The following is a 21,363-nucleotide window of genomic DNA, read 5'->3' as shown; positions in this document are numbered from 1 at the left end:
TTCGGTTGAGGTTTAGCAAAAATTCCGGTGAAATTACAGGAGAAATTCTTAATTAATTTTTGAATTTGTTCGAAAGAAAGAGAGATTCCCGAAAATTTTAAAGAGAAATGCCTTAATAATTTCAGGAGAATTTTCAGAAGAACGTCAAGTTTCTCGAGCAATATCAGAAGAAAATGCAAAGGAATGTCAATACAAGGAATTTCAAATGAGTCGATATTAATTTGGTATTATATTTCGGTTGTATTTTGGAGAAATTCTACTGGAATTATAGGATAATTTGCAGCCGGATTTTAAAAGAATATCCTGTGAGTTTTCAAAGGAAATTCCAGAGGAATATCATGAGTCATTCCAGAGGAATATCATGATTCATTCCAGAGGAATATCATGATTCATTGTAGAAACATTTTGAAGAATTGGCAGATGAATTCCAGGATCAATATTAGACGAATTTCTGGAGACAAATTCGAGAAGTGTTTGCAAAAATTCCAGAGAAATCACAAATTCCAGATGAATTTCACAAGCATTTCCAGAGCTTTTAGCTTTAAGTTAAATTTTAAAAGAAATTCCATAATGATTACGTGATAATTTTCAGAGAAGTATCTGGAAAATTTTCAAAGGAATTTCCAGAGAAATTGAATATAAATTTAATTGCGTAGAAGAATTTCTAGCAAAATTTCGAAATTCTTAAAGAATTTCAGAAGAAATATCAGAAGACAATTCAGCAGAGATTTCAGATGAATTTCATGATTAATTCCAGTTTTTGGAAGTTTCCTGCGGAATTTTAGCAGGAACAAGAGGAATATCATGAGACATTCCAGAAACATTTTAGTAGAATTTTTCGGAGGAATTCTGGGGAAATTTCTGGTGAATTTGAATTTAAATTCCAGAGAAATTACACTGGACATTCTAGATGAACTAAGAGATGAACTAGCCTCAGGCTAAAAATCTCTATAATAAAGGAAAAAAAAAAAAAAAAAAAATCTAGATGAACTAAGCTTTTCTACAGGTACTTCTTGAGAAATTTTAGAATATTGTTTGAAGAAATTCCAGAGTTTCTGAAGAATTTCAGGGAAATATCAAAATAAGACCAGACGAATTCAATTAGAAATTCCAGGAGAGACAATAAGTCTGGGAGATATTTGAAAAAATCTCAGTAGAGATCTAAGAGTAATTTCAAGATAAGTTCCAAAAATTGTCTGGCGAATTTCAGAAGAGTTCATGTGAGTTGTAGAAGATTTTTTTTCAGGTTAATTTTGTTGAATTTTAGGTGGAGTTCCCAGAGCAATTTGAGAAGAAAATCAAGAGAAATTTCAGTATAGATTATAGAGGAATTTCATTAGGAATGATGAGAGCATTTCGCATGAGCAAATTCGAAAAAAATTCCAAAGGAATTTAAGTTGAAAATCAACCGGGAATTTTCGGTCAGAAATTTATCACATCTCTAACTTATGAATTTCGATATCAATTAATTCTGAATTCTGACCACTAACTTATCAAACTCATTCACGAGTTCATAAATTATTTATATAGCAATAATACATATATTGCGCGAGGATGGCTCCGATTCAACTAAATAGACTATCGGACATTTTTTTGCATGAAAATGTTTGAGCATCAGTATCGTAATTCAAATTGAAAATTTTCATCTGAAATTACGTGACCACGTACCTAATTTCGCCATCCTCTGACTTGGCTTCGTCATGATCCCACGTCGGATCCATTCAATTTGTTGATTCTTACCCAATGTAATCCAGCTTCCGACTGGTCTGTGGCGCCTATGAGCCATAACTGCTTGCTCTGAACTGGCGAATGTATCTCCTGGTTTAATTTAATTTACTCGTTATTTATCATCCCATGTTGTGTCCGCACATCCATTTAAAGCACGGAATAATAAAAGATGTGCCACCCTCCTCCGCCTCCCTTTCCCACGGATTCCGCACACAGATCTCCATCATTTGAAATTGTGTGACCATTCGTTTCCTCCGTCCTTCCTTCCTTCCATTTGTAGTCATGTAGCGAATTGTAGTCTGTTCACACCCTTATTCAATTGTGTTTATTGCACTAATCCGTCGATTTAAATGGCTCCTCTGAAAAGAAATATTATTCCCCCCTCTCTTCGACAAATGCTGCCACTCTCCGCTGTGCAACGGAAGTGGCTTTAACATCATCTTTAACAAACCGAAAATGTTGCAACTTTGTACTTTTTTTTAAATAAAAACTTTACCAACTTTCTCGCTTCTAGTTCTAGTATTGCAATCTATCATTTCTGTTAGTGTGCTTACATTTGATTTTTTTGTTAATGCTTTCCCGTTTACTCTCGCAACCGATTAGAATAGCTTTTTTTTTTCAATATCCAAAACTTAGTTAAATACATAGGAAAAAAAAAACTTAAATTCCAACCCGCTGTTCCAATACCATCGAATTCACCCTAAACCGGACCGGTTCGATGGTGTTGTTCGACACAGCTCCTACCCTGATGCTAGAATCAGAATGCTTAAAAACAGACGCGATCCCAGAGGTTCACACCTCCGCGGGGTCCAGGACTTTGCGTTGATCCTCAAGCGCTACTTTGGAGGCTTACTACCAACGACGACGATGACGACTAGGCCGCTAACCATTCCATCCACACGACACCCTTGCATCTATTGGTAGCGCCCGAAGAAGCTAAACGATCGCTAACGAAGCTAACGCCCGAGCAGTATCGACGGAATGTTCTCTGTGTGCGTGTTGTCCTATATTTCCTCGCTGTCTCTTTCTCTCTGTTGATGTGTGATGTGGTATCGCTGAAAAAAAAAATCAAATCACGCAAAACAAACAAATTCTAGGCAAACACGTGAAAAGGGCCAATGAGCCACATGTAAACAATTACTTTGAGCGGAGTGGGGACGTAATTCTTTTTTGGAAACTCAAAAGCAGTTTTATCGTTGGAAACTGAAATTCTGAATTCAATGAATACATTTTCATGAACGTAAATTTGGGTTTGAACGTAAAAAACTGCTTTTGAATTTTTTTAAATTAATGGTGGCCCCTTTCAGCTTAAACGTTGATTTCCCGCGGATGGAGATTCATTCAGGCAAACCAAAAGCAGCATTTGGTAGAAGAAGTTTACTCTATCAGATGGTGTAGTTAGTTTGCGTCTATGTGTTGTCATTGGTGAGAAATCGACATTTAAAGTAATTGTTTACAGTTGACTCATTAGATCTTTTCACGCGTTTGTCTAGTGATGTAAACCGTCGTAATCGTAGATCTGTATTGTCTCTTTTTCTCACACCTGTGTATCAACTTGTGACTGCTGGCCGTTTGTTTCTTATTGACTATCTGTCTCTCTTTCCTTGTCATTGTTGCTAAGAATTAAAACAAAAGAAACAAAAAGTATCAAATCCTGTTGAACTAACTGTTTTCCAAGTCGTGATATCGACTCTAACTGTTAAAACCTTTTGGCTTGTTGTTGAAAGTGTACAAATAATGCTAGTACTACTCATCATATAACCCAGCTGTAGGTTCGTTCAACTGCTCTCGATAACGATTCGTAGAATGATAAAACTTGGGATGAAGCATTTTTTTTAATGATAAAACGGACTCAATTTGAATAAAACCATTTGTCATATGAAATGAACCTTATTCCAAAAAATATTAACGATGGTAATTTTTTGGATGTTTTACCCAAATTACTAGAAATCTGTTTCCAGAAAAAAAATATTGCCTGCAACTTTGTCTCAGATGTCATTTTGATTGGGAGTGACGTTGTCGAAATATGATTTGTTGAAGAATATCGAGCCATTTTTTACGAGATTCGAAAAGGCCGAACTTCAACACAAATGTAAATGATTGATCATAGCTCCATATCAAACATGAATGTTTGGAATTGGGATGTTAGTGAAGTACTCACAAGAGCAATAAAAGGTGATTATTTTCCATTTTATTCCAGATAATTTGTATCCATGGCCGATACATATTTTAACTACAACGTGCAGTAAGGTGGGTCAACTTTAAAACCCTCAGTGCAAAATTTGAACGAATTTGGTTATAATCTCGATTTGTGGGAGAATTTTAAATTTGAAATGGGTAAATGTATGGGAAACGGAACGACCCTATTCATTTGCTGTCCAAAAATCTCAAATTTTACCAACCCTCTTAGGACTTACTACGGATACTATACAAAACAACTTGGTCGAAGACTGCAAATCGATTTGATTTTTGTACAATAAATTATTAATCTTTCATTTTAAACCAACTGTTCCACACATACCTACAAGCTCATATACACGCCTGTAGGTATGCGCCGAGCAATAGGTTTGAATTATTACAAATTTTTTTTCTCTCAGAAGTCTAATCGATTTGCAGTCTTCGAAAAAGTTGTTCTTCATAGTAATCCCAATCTATTTCTGAGATTTGCATAAATTTAGGCGATATTTATTTTTTTGCAAATGAATCGGATCGTTACGATTTTCACATACACAATTTGAAAATTTCCCGCAAATTCAGATCATAACGAAATTCGTTAAAATTGTAAACCGTTGTTGGTGACCTCATCGGAGGAGCAGTGTGGAACAGGGGTTGTGATCCACCGTACAAACTTGACCCATCCTAATGCATAGTCTTCATCAGTGTTCCCATTTGGGACCGACACTGACGAAGACTGCACAGTGTTGTCGAAGTGCCCGAAGTAGCCCAAGTGACAATGACACTTATAAAGTGATTGCACATTGTAGTCGAAATACGTATCTGTCCTGGATACAAATTACGATCTGGAATTAAATGAAAAATAATCACCTTTTTGCTGTTATAACACATACATATAAATATTCTGTAATTTTTAACTACAAAGGGGAGCAGGTTTTTGAATATAGCCTATACGTTTATCGATCAGTAGTTCAATTAATTTAAAACTGAAATTTTCACGTTCATGTAAATTTATATTCTTGTCCGTTGTCAGTGTATTTCAATTGACAGATGGGTTATTAAATACTTTCACGTAAAATTAAAGTTGTATTGCTGCACGGTGATATTAGGCCAAACGTCATTGAGCCGAACGCCATTGGGCCGAAATTTGAATAATTGTTCCCATTTCATCATCTGACATCTGTATTGTTCTGGTCTAAGATATTAATGATCAGCAATACATTATTGCTTCAATATTCCTTGAAAGAAAGAAAAATCTCCCATGAAAAATCTTCAATGACATTCTGAGTTCAATCTTTTCAATTTTCGGCCTAATTATTCATTCGACCTGATGGCTTTCGGGCTAATGACCTAGTGTTTTCAAAACTGGAATCTTACACAGGATTGTACACGATCCACTTTTTTCCTTGAATTGAAATCTCAAAGGTTTGTTTAAATAGATAGAATCATGAGAATTGGAAATCATGGATGTGTTTCAAATTCTTAAAGTCTCAATGTAAGGGACATCGGACAGAGCGCTGAACAATTCTAACAGTTTCTTTTTAGAGTGTTTTGAAGACTGTTTCAAAAAACATTCTGAGCTCATTCTATAATTTATCAATTTTTGGCCTAATGGCTTTCGGCCTAATGATCAATTCGGCCCAGTGTTTTCAAAATTGGAATCTAAGTTTATCAAGTTTATCTTATAATCATGATCAAATACACGATCCATTTTTTTTCCTTGGATTGCAATCTTAAATGTTTGTTTCAATACATAGAATGACGAGAATTGAAAATCATAGAATTGTTCCGATGTTCAAGATTTTTGTAAGGGACGCCGAACAGAAGTCTGAAAAAAATCCAACAGATTCTTGCATTGCCATCTTCATAGTGTTCTGAGGATTGTTTCAAAGAACATTCTGAATTCATTCTATAATTTTTCAATTTTCGGCCTAATGGCTTTCAGCTTAATAAATCATTCAGCCAATGCATAGAATGATAAGAAATGAAAAACTTGGAAATATTCCAAAGTTCAAGTTTTTTATAGTCTTCGGACAGAGATCTTAAAAAAATCTAACAGAATCTTCCATTGCCTTCTTCAAAACCCCTCCGCGGACAGAGCTCTGATAAAAAATTCTAACAGATTCTTCCCAGAGTGTTTGGAAGATTGTTTCGAAGAACATTCTGTGTTCAATATATTACTTATGACTTTATGACCCATTCGGCCTAATGGCTTTCGGCCTAGTAACCCGCCTAATGGCGCCTAATTGAAGCAATTTGGATGGGGAGAGTGGAATTTACAACTCCCTGTTGTTAACATTTCGTGAATTGAAGGTGGGCTCTTCTGCCCCCTCATTGGGACATCCCCTTGCATGATGGCTTGTTCTGTATCGGGTTGGAACATTTTTATCATTGGAATAAGATCCTTTTTGCTCTCGTGGATCACGCGTAAGCTATTATGCTTACGGGTCCACCCTCCGTTTTTGGGCCCTTCATACAATGGTAAATTGTATACAACAAGGTATGTACTTGATAAAGTCATACAAAGTGGACGAGTTTTTCCGATTTGTCATTTGACGTGGAACTACATTTACACACAACACAAGAAAACGTTGCCTCAAAATGCTTGAAAATAGTGAAATCTCGACCAAATGTGAATGATGCCCATAAGAAACAATTATGCACAGTTCCATACAAATCGGAGAAGGTCGAGTCTGATCGATTCGCCATTTGACGCGAAAATGCTTTGCGTCATACTTGAGAATGTGAATTGCTCTTGACGTAGTGAAAATTAGAAAACTAGAAGTTGATAAATGGAAATTCTGTAAAGAAATCCTCTTACAACACGTCTGTTTATTGAAATAAAATCAATGTTTTATCATTCTACGAAAACCGGGGGAAAATCGGTCCCGCAGTCACCCCCATTACTGCTCTTCCAAGTTGCCTCTCCATTGCTAGTCCTGTAAATAATGTTGCATAAATGTTCTACTCCTGCGTGTATTGTAAAAAGAAAGTCACAAATACGTTTGTCACTTTCCTGTATTCTATGCTAGGAGAAGCTCTCTTCCCAACTCAGGCTAGTTACTGCTTAAGAAGACCCAGAAATGAATTCATCCTTATTTGGTGTTAAGATAGCTCAGTAAGCATGTGGTCTGGTCAGCGAAAGGAAACCCACCAAAACCACTACATTTCACTAACTGTTCACACCCACACCCTTCAAAAGCAGCAGAAATCTCAAATAGCGGCGCAACAGAGTACATGAATTCCCCGAATAGGTTTTGTCCACCAACCGCAATTTCTCGACTGTCCTCCATCCAATTGAGCTTATTTTTCGTATGTGACTAGGCTCAGCCATAAATCACCTACAGAAATCAGCGCAGTTGGTTGGAAGACAGCTGAGAAATTACGGTGGGTGGACTGCACCACCCACCGCGCTATTCGGGGGTCTTCTGTATGATCTATAACTCACACCCCTTGAAAATGCCACCCCTTCTCTACCGTTTGCCGTTTCCTATTCTTCTCTATTACCACTCACAGGGTGAAATGATTGATCGTATAGAATATCATGTTGAACACGCAATGGATTATGTCCAAACAGCGACACAAGACACAAAGAAAGCGCTTAAATATCAAAGCAAAGCCCGCCGGGTGAGTAAACTTGACGACTTCTTAACTAATGTGTGTTTTTCTTTTTCTTTTTTTTTCTTTCCATTTTTACGTTCGATCCGAATCCTGCGAATTTCCCCTTCATCCTGTCGTCATGTGACCAACGAAAAAAAAACCAAACATAAATCGTTTACATCCGTCCTTAATCCCAAATTATCCCATATTTCCTACGATTTCGCTTTTCTAACTCACACCAACACACGCGTGCGGGTGTGACTTCGAAAATAAATATTAATTATTTTCCGTTCCGTTTTTCTGTTCTGGCTTATAAATATTAACCTTACATAAATCAATGTTATTACTTAAACTAAACATGCATGTTTTGGCTATGAATGGGATGGTTACTGTTGAAATATCTACACTGTCCGTGCGATAACTGCATGTTTTTTCTTTTGTGTAAATTGCATGCTGGCTTTTTAAATAAAACTAAATAAATGCTACTATTGCTGCGTAATCTGTATGTGCGCGATGTGTGTGTTTGTGTGTGTGTGTATGTGACCTGATATCACTACACTAAATGGGTTAATGTTGGTGTATGTGTGACAATTTCGGTGCTCGGTGGAACTAATCTACGGGAAATTATGGTTATCACAATATCACGCGTGTCATCAATCATGGATGGTCTTCATCTGTGTGCACTTGGTACCACTGTTACCTTTGTTATGCTGTGGGATTGTATCGATAAAACCGTGTTCTGCATCTATTTGGAATGGTGGTAACCTGCACCTATCGAACAATATCTTGGCTGCAAAAACCTATCACGGCAACCAACTGACGATTTCCGATCTGAACTAACCCAATTTGACTAACCCTTCTTGCGCCAATGCTGATCTAACCTAAAACTCATTTCAACCATGGTTAAACCAACAAAAACAAAACCTCGCCAACAACAACAACAACTGCTACAACTTTCTCTCTCTTAATTTCTCCTACGGATCCTACCGAGTTTCTCTTCCTCGGAACACGGTCACGTGGCCGCCGCCTCCTCCTCTTCCTCCTCATCTTCGGCTGCTACCGGCGGGGGTTCTCGATACTGTAAATATCCTCCTTCTCCTGCTCCTCCTGCTCGCTCTTCTCGAAATAACCGCTTAAATCGATCCCATTCCCGTTCCTGTGAAATCCTCACCACACCCAAATCTCCTAAATCAAACCGAACCCCTCAACCGCCCCGTCGCAAAATGAATCTCCTCGCCGTTGCCTCCCCGTCTGCAAAATCGCAATCAACTGCGGATCTCCGTACCATCACCGAACGTCCCGAATCATCATCACTATCGCCGAACGAAAGGGCGATCTGGTGGACCGAGTTGAGTACCATGTTGAGCAAAGCGGGAACTATGTGGCACAAGGTCAACAGGAACTGGTTCAGGCGAAGAAGTACATGTCCAAAGCAAGAAAGGTATTTATGAGTTTACTCCCTACACCCCCCATTCTCTATCTGCGTGTTTGTGTGTGCTTGTGTGTGTATGCACACACATAAACACAAAATTTGCTACTACAGCAGCATCAGCAGCAAACAACAGAAGCAAAGTGAAATTGCTTCTCCTGACTCTCACACGATAGGGAATCCCGTGTCCTCCGAGGTCGATTTTCGGCGGGATTGGTTATAGTGGCACACAAACTGTACATAGTTACCTACAGCTAAAAGGATGCTGCTGTGAGCTGTGTAGATTGTAGTTAACCGAAACTAACTCAAAGCTAACACCAGGTACGGGTCTCGTCCGGAAGTTCAGGATGTTTTACTGGGTTGATTAGGTGGCAGCTAAAATCTCTCTGTTCTCGTACGTTTTCTTGTCTCAATTTAGAATGTTGGCTATTTACCTACCTTATGCTCTTGGGAAGAGGCTATCTTGTTCCAACTCACAATTTTCGGCGACGTATTTACTTATTTAGTAACCCGCAGGATAATTATGGAGACGAATGGTAGATTTTTTTGTTTCGTTCAATGCAGAATATCTTCAAAGATGTCGCTAGTTGAGCATCTTCTCAGCTTGGGTTTATATTTCAGAGACATTTCGTGCTTGAAAACGCTGTACTGCTTACTAGTCCGGTTAACACTGGAGTAGGGTAAACTGGTATGATACGCCCCTCTATCTCTTTCGGGAAGAATTTTTTCTTTACATATTTTAAGTACTGATTGAAGCATAATGAACCACCGAAAAAGGTTTCATAGAAACTCTAATCAAAAGGCAAATATACAAACCATCCTGGAGTGCTTATTCTTAGGTATATCGTTAAAATCATCTGGGCACTGATTTTCTCTATGGTATGGTATGGTACTATGCCATGTTTATTAAATCTAGATTTTTCATTCTAGATCCATTCTCATGGCTAAAACGTATTCTAAGTCGTCTAAATCGTTCAAGAGTTCAGATCATATGATCTACTTGATCAACCAGGGCTTGCAAAATATTCTTAGCAACAGCAGCAGCAACATATTCCAAACATATTCGTGGCCAATGCGCATCAGTTAGATCATATTCCTTTGTTTATAAGATGTTCGAAGTTCTTCAAATCGCCCTGGAGATTAGATCATTAGATCTATTAGTTCAACCTTTAATTTATTCCTCTGTTCGGGATATAACACCACTGACCAGTAATTTGTTCTATTGCAGTATATCCCGTGTCCTTAGTTTAGTGACTGTCGTATTACTCCATCACTATTGAGAAATGATGAATTATTCGGTTTTGATACAGTTGTCATTCTTGCCTTCATCGCAAGGAATCGATTCTAATTGAAAGGTCCCGCTATTTATACCCTTCGGAGTTGGAACTCCCTCCGCGCGGCCCTTTGTCAGTCAAAATTGGATTGGATTGGAGCAACAAAATTAAGGAATGACACCGATAATGACCATGCATCAGAACCCTAGTCTTAACCACTTCAAACTATGGAACAACGAATAGAAGATTAGGAATCACATAGATGAAGACTAACTAACTCATTTTTTCCTTGTTTCAAGATCATCACTATCAAAAAGGCATAAAAAGTAATAAGGACTAAGATGTGTTCCTTTAATTACTGGAAAATCCTTGTTGCTCTACTTTGAAGTAGTCAAGACTAGGAATCGGTGGTAGATCTTAAATCCCGTAACGTACCACGAAAAGGTGATCTACCCACGTTACGGGGCCTCAACTTTAGAATGGAACAATGTCCCTATCACCGAAACATGTCCAAGAATAATCATTGAGTCAATATGCCATCATTTATGATCCCTTCATATGTATATCAGATGTGCTAGGTTCTCCTAATCGTCCTGGAATTCACATCAAATGATCTACAAGTTCAACTACGACTAAGACAATTTCAATAGCATTGAAACATGTCCAAGCGGATTCATAAAGTCTATACGTATCATTTGCGATCCATTTACATGTATATAAGATGTGCCAGGTTCTCCAAATCGTGTTGAAATTCAGATCAAATGATCTATTAAATCATCCACGACTGAGACTACACCCTAAGCATCGAAACATTTCCGAACAGTTCCATAGAGTGTATGCACATCATTTACGATTTATTCACATATATAAGATGTTCACTGTTCTCCAAATCGTCGTGGAGCTCAGATCGTTAGATTAAGTACTTCAACCACAACTGAGGTAATGACTCTAGCATCTAAATATATCCAAGCAGATTTATGGAGTATATGTGCATAGTTTACGATCCACTTCCATGTATATAAGATGTTCTAGATCCTCCAAATCGTCCTGGAGTTCAGATCAAATGAATAGTAGATCAACCACGACTAAGACAAAGTCCATAGCAACGAAACATGTCCAAACAGTTTCCTGGAATCTATACGCATCAGTTACGAACAATTTCTATGCATATATATTAGATGTTCTAGGTCCTCCAAATCATACAGGAGTTTAGATCAATTGATCTACTAGATCAACATTGACTGAGACAATGTACCTAGCAACAAAACATATCCAAACAATTTCATGGAGCCGAAGTGCATCTCTTTCGATCGATTTTCGTGTATTTAAGACGTTCTAGGTTCGGCAAATCTCACTAAAGATCATATCATGGAATCCTTAAGATCAACCAAAACTTTCACGACATCCTCAGCAGCAATTATCCACACAATTTCATAGAGTTTATGCGCATCATTTAGGTTCCACTTTCGTGGATAAAACATGTTCTAAGCTCTCCAAATTATCCATGAATTCTGATCTTTAGTATATCAACCACCATACAGTCTGAAACATATTTACAAACAAAAATTGCTTACTGATTTTTTTATTGGTACCTTCCGTGCAGTAATTGCGATAAACAACACTTTTACAGAAACTATGTGGATAGCAATTTAATTCAAGCGAAAGGATAAGTAATGCACCGAGAATTACATAAGACCAAATATTCAGTAATGCTTCCAAAGTCAAAATTATCCAAATTCCCGTTAGAATTATATTGGCTAGAATTTTGATTTCGATTTCTACCAGCTGCAATAGCATAGGCAGCTCAATTTATACAATATAGATGAAGAATTTGAAGCAGGGGAGTTGTTTGTACTTCCAGGTATGAATGTAGCATTTGTTCCTCGCTGACCGTTTTTATCAGTAGAGAAATTAGTACCTGGCAGGGAACGTGGAGCGTTTCCTACCTGTCACTTAAAACGAAATTGTGAGATCGCTTCCCAAGCAGCATATTTGCCACTGAACAGTTGTGGTTACTTGTATATAACTTATTTCAATCACAATCAAGTTGCACCAACTTATTATGACACATGTGTGTTGCTTGGGTTTGCAAGTTTTACATTCCCAAAAATTTGATTGGTTTTCCCCACAATATTTGACCATTTAAATTTCTTAGGATCTTCCTTCGTAGCACAGTAGTCCTTTGCGTGAGAGGAATCACCACAATTCATGCATTGTGGTGACATGTAGCAATGTTTTGTTCCGTGACCCCGTCTCTGGCACTTACGGCACTGGGTGAAGTTCGGGAAATTTTCTCCAGTGTTCCCACTTCACTGGGACATGGAGAATAAGCCTAGCTTTTTCTAAGGCCTTGAGGTTGTTTAATTTACTAGACTTGAAGTAAACTAAATGAAGGACGGGATTTCATTTTCATTTTGATTACTTGGACAGGCTAAACTCCAAGTAATTTAGTCAATTATTCATCTTTGGTCTTATCCAGGGATTCACCACTGGGCTATTTCAAGACAACCTTGAGTTTTTGTGTCATAAGTAAAAAAATGTGTGTTACTTCTCAGTAATGTACTGGAGAAGACGTTTTAATCCGTCCAAGGTTTCAACAAATACACGGCGTTCACCTCGACGGCCAATTTGAAGTAAAAACTTAAATTGAACAGAGTTGGTTGGAAATGCTATCTAACATGAAGCTATAGTGTGATAATTTATTGCCTAGAGAATGGTCTGAAGTGGATACACGACCTGTAGATTCGAAGAAATACTTCAAATCTCCTCGTATATTGTACGATTTAGGTAAATAAGTGTGCGTTTGACGAGTCCTGCGCATAATAGCCCTTCGCTCATTTTCAACTTCTATTTAATTTTCATACTACCGTACTCTAGTGGAACTATCGACCTACCCGTTTCAGACCATTCTCTAGCTAATCAATTATCACACTAAAGCTTCATGTTAGATAGCATTTCCAACCAACTCTGAAAATCGTAAACTTCTCATATAAAGTAACATAATAACACATTGAATTAAATTTAATGTTGTTCGAAAGTTCCTTGCGAAGAGCATGGAAATCGGAAGTGGTTACAACAATAGGGGGAACCTGTTTCTTTTTGGCATTAAGCCGGGCATGTTTAATTTAATTTTGCATGGATGATGGATCATTCTCATCATCCGTAAGCATATGAAATTGTTTCCCCATTTGAATTTCATCAGAAGGGGGATCAAGTGATTGCCCGTTTCTTTTGCGCTTAGGCGCCATGGCGACAGACCCAAGTTTCTCCAAATCGACTTCTAAGCAGATTACTATAAGAATCCGAAGGGTCGATGAATATTTTTCCAAGTCGATGGCCAAGCAGGATTACCTCGGGTGGTGTCCAAACAAGAATCGCAGAAGAATAATAGTCAAATAAAGTAGGATTTTTTTTTGGTTGAGCACTGAAAAGTGCTGTTTAAATTTGTTGTAGCTTTAGGTAGCAGAAACACTTCCTTCAGCAATGAAGCAAATAAATCGGCATGGCAAGAGTGCAAAATGTGGGATGATTTAAATATTTTCTTACGTTTTCTTATATGGGGGTGGGTCTCAGAAATATCATAAGTAAGCGTGAATAAGTCATACATTGACCAAACAAGTATTCGATGCAAGGGTTGAAAATAAAAGAAGTGCTTACGTAATAATTGCATGATCTTTAACAGCCATTCCATAGCAAAAAGATATAGTGGTTATCAGAATTTAAAAAAAAATGTAGTTTTTTCTCCTTATCGCAAAATATTAGATCCGTATTTTTTTTTATGTTGTCATTAGGGTGACCATTTCTCTGTTAGTAGGGTGGTCCAAAAATCGATTTTTTTTTCAAAATGACTATTGAAAAAAATATTTTTTTAACCACTCGGCCGATGTCAATGATCAAAACATCAAATGGAAGGTATTAAAAAATAATTTTAGAAAAAATAAAATGATATAAAAAAATTGGGATTTTGTATTGAAAAACATTGATTTTATTTGTTTTTTTTTTATGATTATCATGATTTGTAGACAGGAGTCGCAATATGTTTTTATATTTTTCCTTGAAAATTTAGGATTGTTGGTTTTTACACAATGTATCAAAAAATCAGCAATGAGTATTTTTATTTCGTTTTTGAGTTATATATATTTTTCAAAGTGATCAATTCAAGAGCCTCATGTAAAAAGGTCCGAGGGTCGCCTACGCAAACCAACAACATCATCGGGAAGGGGAAAGTTTTCCCTACCGGGTGATGTTGATGGTTTGCGTGGGTGTTGTTATATGGGTAGCGAGAAAAGGGCATAAGAAGGTTTGTTTACAAAAAGCTTGTATGCCCTTTTCACATGTTGTTCTTGAATTTTGGTTTTCGCTCAATACTCCTATGCGACTAGACTACCATGCGTCGTGACCATTTTACAATCTCTTTAAATCAATGGAATAAAAAAAATACTGTGCAATCTATGGAATATTTTAAGGAGCTGAGAACACCTGCCGCACCTCCACCCATCCACCCTTAAAGCCTGGTACGCAGTTGAAAAGTAATGACGTTTATACGTGCTACGGGATAGGACACGGAATGCTAAGGACATTACTTTCCTTTTTTACGCAGTTCAAAAGGAAAGATCGATTTCATTAGTATCGTGATCAACATGAAGGTGGCGCATTCTGAATGAAATTTCACTTTGCGGAATAATGGTGTGATCAATTATTCCGTTAGGTAATTTGAACGTTTATCTCAAATTTAGCAAAAGACACCTCCCTATACTGCCTATAATCGCATATCAGTCCCATATAGGTTTTCGTCAATATTGAGATAACAGCGCTATCCACTATCAATTATCTACTTTCATATTATATGATAAAACTATGGACTTAGATCATGACAAATGTGAAAACAACATCAAGTCGGTTTGTCCCATCAAGCAAAGTAATCGCATATCAGTCACATCCTTAAATTCAATCGCCCAGAGGTGAGGTTACAGTTCTGCTTTTCGAGTTGACATATTTTTCGCTGATATAACACAACATGGGAGCTGCAATGCAACTGATTTTAACTTGAATTTTTTTTTTAATAAATTTACTATGATTTTTAAAAATTTTCCCATATAGAAAAAGTAGGCATTGAGAAATTTTCAGTCAAGCTACAAAGTGCGATTCCTATGTAAATAACATAGGAATCGCACTTTGTAACTTGACTGAAATTTTCTCAATGCCTACTTTTTCCATATGGGACTGATATGGGATTATGGGCAGTATAGCTGTCAAATTTACTTTTGTGAATAATCCTCAAAAATTACTGTTCCATTTTCTTTTCAGCTGCGTACCACCCTAATAAAAATAACCATTAAGGAGAGCTTAACGACGTATTTGGGGTATCATCCAAACTATTTGATAGTTTACCCGTCCGGGATACAGTTCGTTTATGGTACATATTTGTTTATTATGGCCGGCTTTAGATGTGGCAGAGTCCAGCCATTGAACTGCAACAAATTTGACATTTTGTTTAATAGAATGATGCAATCATTTGTTAATTGAGAATCAGAATGCTCATGCTGTGATGCTTTTCTTAATTTATGAATAGTAAAAATTTAATTTAAATTCTACTTCAAGCATTGCCTGTGTTATTATGTGTCACTTCAATACCCGGATCCTGTACGTATTTTTAGAAAACTCCAATCTAGAAATTCTCAGAATTTTCTTTTTTTTTTAAGTCCGACGCAAAGGTACCAATGAAACAATTAACGACAATTTTTTTTTGTGAAAATAACGCAATTTTAAGATTTTTTCTTGATAGTAGCTGTGTCATTTTGATGGAACAAAATAGCCTTCCCTAAGATGGGTTTCAATATAAATTGCTTCAGGTCCTCTTCGCCCTTTATGATCACGGAAGGTGGGTGACTGATCTTTTCTCACACTTTCCATAGGCTTAGCTGTTCGCACATCTTTCTGCCTAACAAGATCGGTGTCAGTGCCGGAGGCCTTGCTGTTTCTCCGTATTTTCACACACATTCTGGTAGAGGGGCCGCTTGATTCGCTTGTCCTTTTTCGCTCCCTGCCACCCAGGAGGATAATGGGTCTTTTCAGCACCATCAACACGCATGGTGCAAGGGACGACAACAGGCTCGAGGGGATGAGACACCGCCATCCTACCGACCGGGATTCTCATTTCCTTCAGACTTCGCCACTCATTGTGATTTTGGTGTGCTCCAACCTGGTTGCTGCAGTGCACTCTCGTGGAATGTGATAGATTTTCTGCGTGTTAGTAGGTCATACTGTAGTACGATAAACTTTTGGGTCATTATTTGTTGTGTCAAGATTTATTAGCCCCAACTGTAGCAGGGCGACAGAACCTATAATCTCTTAATTTTTCGCATAAGCGCCATAACATAGAAGTTTCAGTAGAAAGCAAATTGATGATGTTTTAAATCAACCCCACATGCCAGCCAGATGTTTGCTCACCTTTAGGATTCAACGCAACACAAAAACAACATGGGCTTTACACGGTTCAGCTATCCTCGAGCCATCCATGACATTTGCAAAGTTTATCCTGCCAGACAACCGACACGAGAGAAACTGAAGGGTACAAATTATCCGAGATTTATTCCTGTTTACCGCTTTTGGTTTTGCTGTTGTTGTGCGCCTACAGCCGCCTAACTACAAGAATGTTTTTTTTTTTCGAAAGGTCTGACCTCTTAGCTACAATTAGTACCTCGTGTTTGCTGCGTGCCTCCTACAACACCACCACCACCGCCTCAGTTCGAAGCTTGGGGAGCTTTGTTTTTTGTTTCTTCTTGAAGTAAATGTCATGTGCCTACCGCAGCAGTTCTTCTGTAAAAGGATCAACACTCCCGCCAGTAAGCAGGTTGATAGCATCGTTAGAAAAAAAAACAGGAGCACGTTGTTCCGTATGGCAGTAAAAAGGCATCTCCAGGCGGTAATTATTTTCACTGGATTCACTCTGATGGCTGTTCCGGCCGTCGTGTAGTGGGTCAGGCTTGGTCTCAATGTAGCCATGAAAGGTGGTATACTTGGAACTGCTAGTAACGTTGGGTTGCTATCACACCACAAGTCGAAAGACACTCTCTGGATGGCTAATCTCTGTGATGTGTGTCATCCGAGAGGAAGGTGTAGGCGGGGATGCTATTTTTACACCTATCTAGTGCCAATAGAGGTGCTGCTGTGAAATGTTAAAAGTGTTGATGCTTTTTGATATGTACGCGATTATGGTTCTACGGTAGAGGGGAAGAATGTGACACTAGGGCGCTCCATTTCGGCTGACATGCGGATACGAAATTGAGGATCGATCACAGTTTTTGCTCTAGGTGGCGCTGCAGGTATGAAAAAATGAAGTACCTTTGGAGTCTAGGAACAATTTTGCGGAACACTGAACCAGGATGTCAATCTGAATTAACCCAGAAAACTAAATTATTTCTTCTGGATGAACGAATACTACCGTGCTTTAAAAATGAACGGTAGTCCTTTTTTCAATTAATAAAGCAAAAAGAATGATCGGATTTGGAGGACAAGAACTACATAGGAGAACTAGTACCTACGAGCATGAACTTGTAAAGAGAACCATACGGGAATGAATGGAATGCAACCAATGACGAGATCGGTTCCATGAACGCTTATCAGGTCTCTCACATTTGTTACTTATTTCTTTTAATGGAACGGTTCCAAGTCGTTCAGTTCACTGAAAAGGACTAGTTCTTTGGAACCGTTCATCCGTTCTTTTTGAAAACTTCTCAGGCACTTTAAATATCTGCTATCAGTTTCTAATTAAAATCTATTTCAAATGCCTAAACTTCACTTGATAAGAAACAATGGGGAAATACTTGTTTTGATTATTATTTGCGGTTTTATTTGTTTATAATAGGGGAAACATTCCTATTGTTGTGGTACGTTAGAAGCGTTAGGTTCCTATTGTTGTGCAGGACTCCTAGTCATTTTCTATTTTTAGATGCCTTCCTTTTCATGTGTGCAAATGGTAACTCTTCAGTTCAAAGTGGAGTTTTTTTCCTAGACCTAGATTCCCAGCTTCAAACAATAAGTATCGATGATTCAGTGCGTTGAGCTTAACTTCCAGATGTAACGCAATATATTCGACGAGAGTTAGGCTGTGTTCCATTTGGAAACTTTTCACTTAGATTTGACACTTCGAAAATAAATTAAGATGTTCGAAAATCCCTCTGTTGTTGATCGGCCGGTTTTCGAGAAAGCGTCTGTCAAAATTGATTCCTTGTCTGTCAGAAATAAGTCTGCTGGAATAGCAGGTTTATTTGAAAATTTTCCATCTGTCAAATTTAAGTAAAAATTCACCTAATGGAACACAGCCTTACAAGCCAGGTCCTAGAATCAGTGTCACATGCTCGTTCTAACCTTTGCGTGCGACATACCAGCCTGGTTGCGGTTGCAATGCGGTAAAACGGGAGTGAGTTCCAAAACGAGAACGAGAGCGAAAATGTAAAAATGTAAGAGACCTTCTCAGAAGTGTTCGTAGAACCGTTCTCGCCGTTCGTTGCATTCCGTACGGCTCCTTCGTACTAGTAGTAAAATTATGTTTATTTCTGTTGATTATGATAGTACATTGATTCAACATTTTAATTGATTAGCCTACCTGGCTCTTCATCGTTGTTTAATTTGATATTCTAATTTAATATTTTCGTTTTTCAACTAGTTTACAGAAAACCCCTTTGGGGGTGTGTTTTAATTGAATTGAAAAAAGTGAAACCCTACCTAACTACGAGTATGAATTAACCTAACTTACTAGATCACGTATGATCTGATGATTTGATCTCAGACAGGTGTCTCTGAACCTTTCCAGGATGATTTCTCTCCGTTCTTCTACTGTCTGAATTCCAGCCAGGAGGTGGATCTCTGAATTTCTAGCCCGCGGGGGACTGTTTAGGACCATCCTAAGGATCTTGTTCTGGATCCTTTGGAGTTTAAGTTGATGGCATTTGGCGCAAGTCTCACAGATTGGCATCCCGTATTCTATTACGCGAAGGATTTGTTTGTAGACAGCAAGCTTATCCTGTTGATGAGTCGCTACAGTGATCTTATCAAGATGTTACACTTCATTTTGGTTTTGTCAATGTGCTCCCTGAAAATCAGCTTAGACATGTTAAGCCGAAGTAGACTACCTCTTTCGACCATTCCACCACTGTACCGTTCAGGCAGATCTTATTATTCACTGAAGAAATAAGTCTAAGAGATTTAGAGTGTGGAAAGATGATGACCTGGGTCTTTTCCGCGTTGATACGGATCTTCCAGCTGTTGAAATATTCAGCCAGGACGTCCAGGCCTTTCTGAAGTTTGGCAGTCAGAGCTCCGATGACCCTACCCTTGTAGACGATGGATGTGTCATCTGCGAACAGAGACAACGATCCACCATCAGGGAGAGCCGGCATATCGGAGGTGAACAGGTTGAACAGAATGGGGCCAAGGATGCTTTCTTGTTGAACCCCAGCACAGATGTTGAAAGCATCCGAGGTGATGCCATTCAGAGAGACTTGGAACGTCCTGTTCGATAGAAAGTTGTTAATTATCTTCACTAGTAAGATTGGAAGATCGGAAGATCGTAGTGCTGCATTTTGAATACCAGGCCCTAATTCCAGACACTATCGAACGCTTTTTCAACGTCCAATAACGCCATGGCAGATGTTTTCGAAACTTTGTTCTTTTCCTTTTGAGAATGTTTGTTTCTCGAGTCAGCTGGTGGACGATCGAACGACCTTTCCGAAAACCAAACTGTTCCTCGAGTAACAAATTGTTTTCTTCGGCAGATGTTAGGAGCCGGTGGGGCGCTCTCGTAGGCACTAGGGGAAACAGTCCTATTGTTGCGGTACGTTTGTAGCGTTAGAAGCCTATTGTTGTGTATGGAGGTCTCTAAAGTATCGCAACAATAGGACTTTTTCCCCTAGTTCTCCTATGTAGTTTTTGTTCTCCAGACCCGATAATTCTTTTTAGTTTATTCATTCCATAAGAACTACCGTTCTTTTTTAAAGAACGGTCGTTCATTCGTTCATTCAGAAGAACTAGTTCAGTGTTCAGGGTTAACTCGAATTTATATCCGGTTTTCAGCAAACTTGCTCCCCAGACCCCAATAGTTCTTGATGTTGCAGCGCCACCTGGAGTCAAATATTTATTTATTTATTTATTGCTGTTATTTATCATCTGACATCGTAGTCTTAATGAAACATTCTTAATCCTAGTTCTATTAAATAGGGGAAATGTATGTAATGTCGGTCTAAGTGTCCCTAATTTGGGCCTATACAGAAATTCAGCAAGAGACTAAATTTTCTTTAGCAACCAAACATATCAATTAGTACCGTCCCAATAGCAGATTTTTAGCGATGGGCCCAATCTTAGATCCATAGGCCAACATTAGAGCCATTTCCTCTACTATATATGCAGGGATCGTAAACGTTGTTTAAAAGTGTTGTAGACATATTAAATTCAAAAACATGATACCCTTCTTGGAATCGTCTGCTTATGCAGTTCACGGGGTCATTAGGGCCATATAACGTGGGTAGATCACCTTTTCGTGGAACGTTACGGGATGTAAGATCTACCTTCGATTGCTAGTCCCGACTACTTCAAACTAGGGGAACAGGATTTTTCAGTAATCAAAGGAGCACATCTTAGTCCTTGTTACTTTTTATGCCTTGTTGATAGTGACAAAACTCGGCTTTGTTCACCGAGGATGATCTTGAAACAAGGAAAAAATCAGTTATGTGATTCCTAATCTTCTTTTCGTTGTTCCCTAGGGTTCTGATGCATGGTCATTATCAGTGTCATTCCTTAATTTTGTTGCTAAGGAATCCAATTTTGACTGACAAAGGGGCGCGCCTTTTGAGGGTGTTCCAACACTCCGAAGGGTATAAATAGCGGGACCTTTCAATTATAGTCGGATCCTTGCGATAAATGCAAGAATGACAACTCTAAAAAAAATCGAATACTTTATCATTTCTCAATAGTGATGGAGTTATACGACATGCAATAAACTAAGGACACGGGATATACTACAATAGATTAAATTACTGGTCGCAGTGGTGTTAGGTCCCGAACAGAGGAAAAAAAAAAGGTATTCCTCGGAGTTGGTTGGATTAGTCGTCGTGACCGCAACACTCGCTCTGGGGCATAAATCCTCATACGATCCAGTAA

General features: G+C 38.3%; 1 protein-coding gene across 8 annotated transcripts in view; it reads left to right on the top strand.

Annotated features, from left to right (window-relative positions):
• Positions 1 to 21,363, top strand: part of Syx1A (Syntaxin 1A) — a 186,194-nt gene that overhangs the window by 121,376 nt on the left and 43,455 nt on the right. For 6 of the 8 annotated variants that reach the window (XR_010518760.1, XR_010518762.1, XR_010518761.1 and 3 more), the window contains one exon: positions 7,420 to 7,530. Coding sequence is in view for 4 of the 8 variants with exons in the window: in XM_065236967.1 (XP_065093039.1) it covers positions 7,420 to 7,530 (111 nt within the window). In the remaining 4 variants the exon portion in view is untranslated. Of the gene's footprint in view, positions 1 to 7,419; positions 7,531 to 8,833; positions 8,945 to 21,363 lie in introns of all 8 variants that reach the window. The other 2 variants (XM_065236968.1, XM_065236969.1) reach the window with 1 other exon arrangement.

Source organism: Ochlerotatus camptorhynchus, unplaced genomic scaffold (genome assembly GCF_037179485.1).
Source record: "Ochlerotatus camptorhynchus isolate MF236.1 unplaced genomic scaffold, CSIRO-AGI_Acam_v1.1 ptg000577l, whole genome shotgun sequence".
NCBI classification, from domain to species: Eukaryota; Metazoa; Arthropoda; class Insecta; order Diptera; family Culicidae; genus Ochlerotatus; species Ochlerotatus camptorhynchus.
This window is presented reverse-complemented; position numbering and strand designations above follow the sequence as displayed.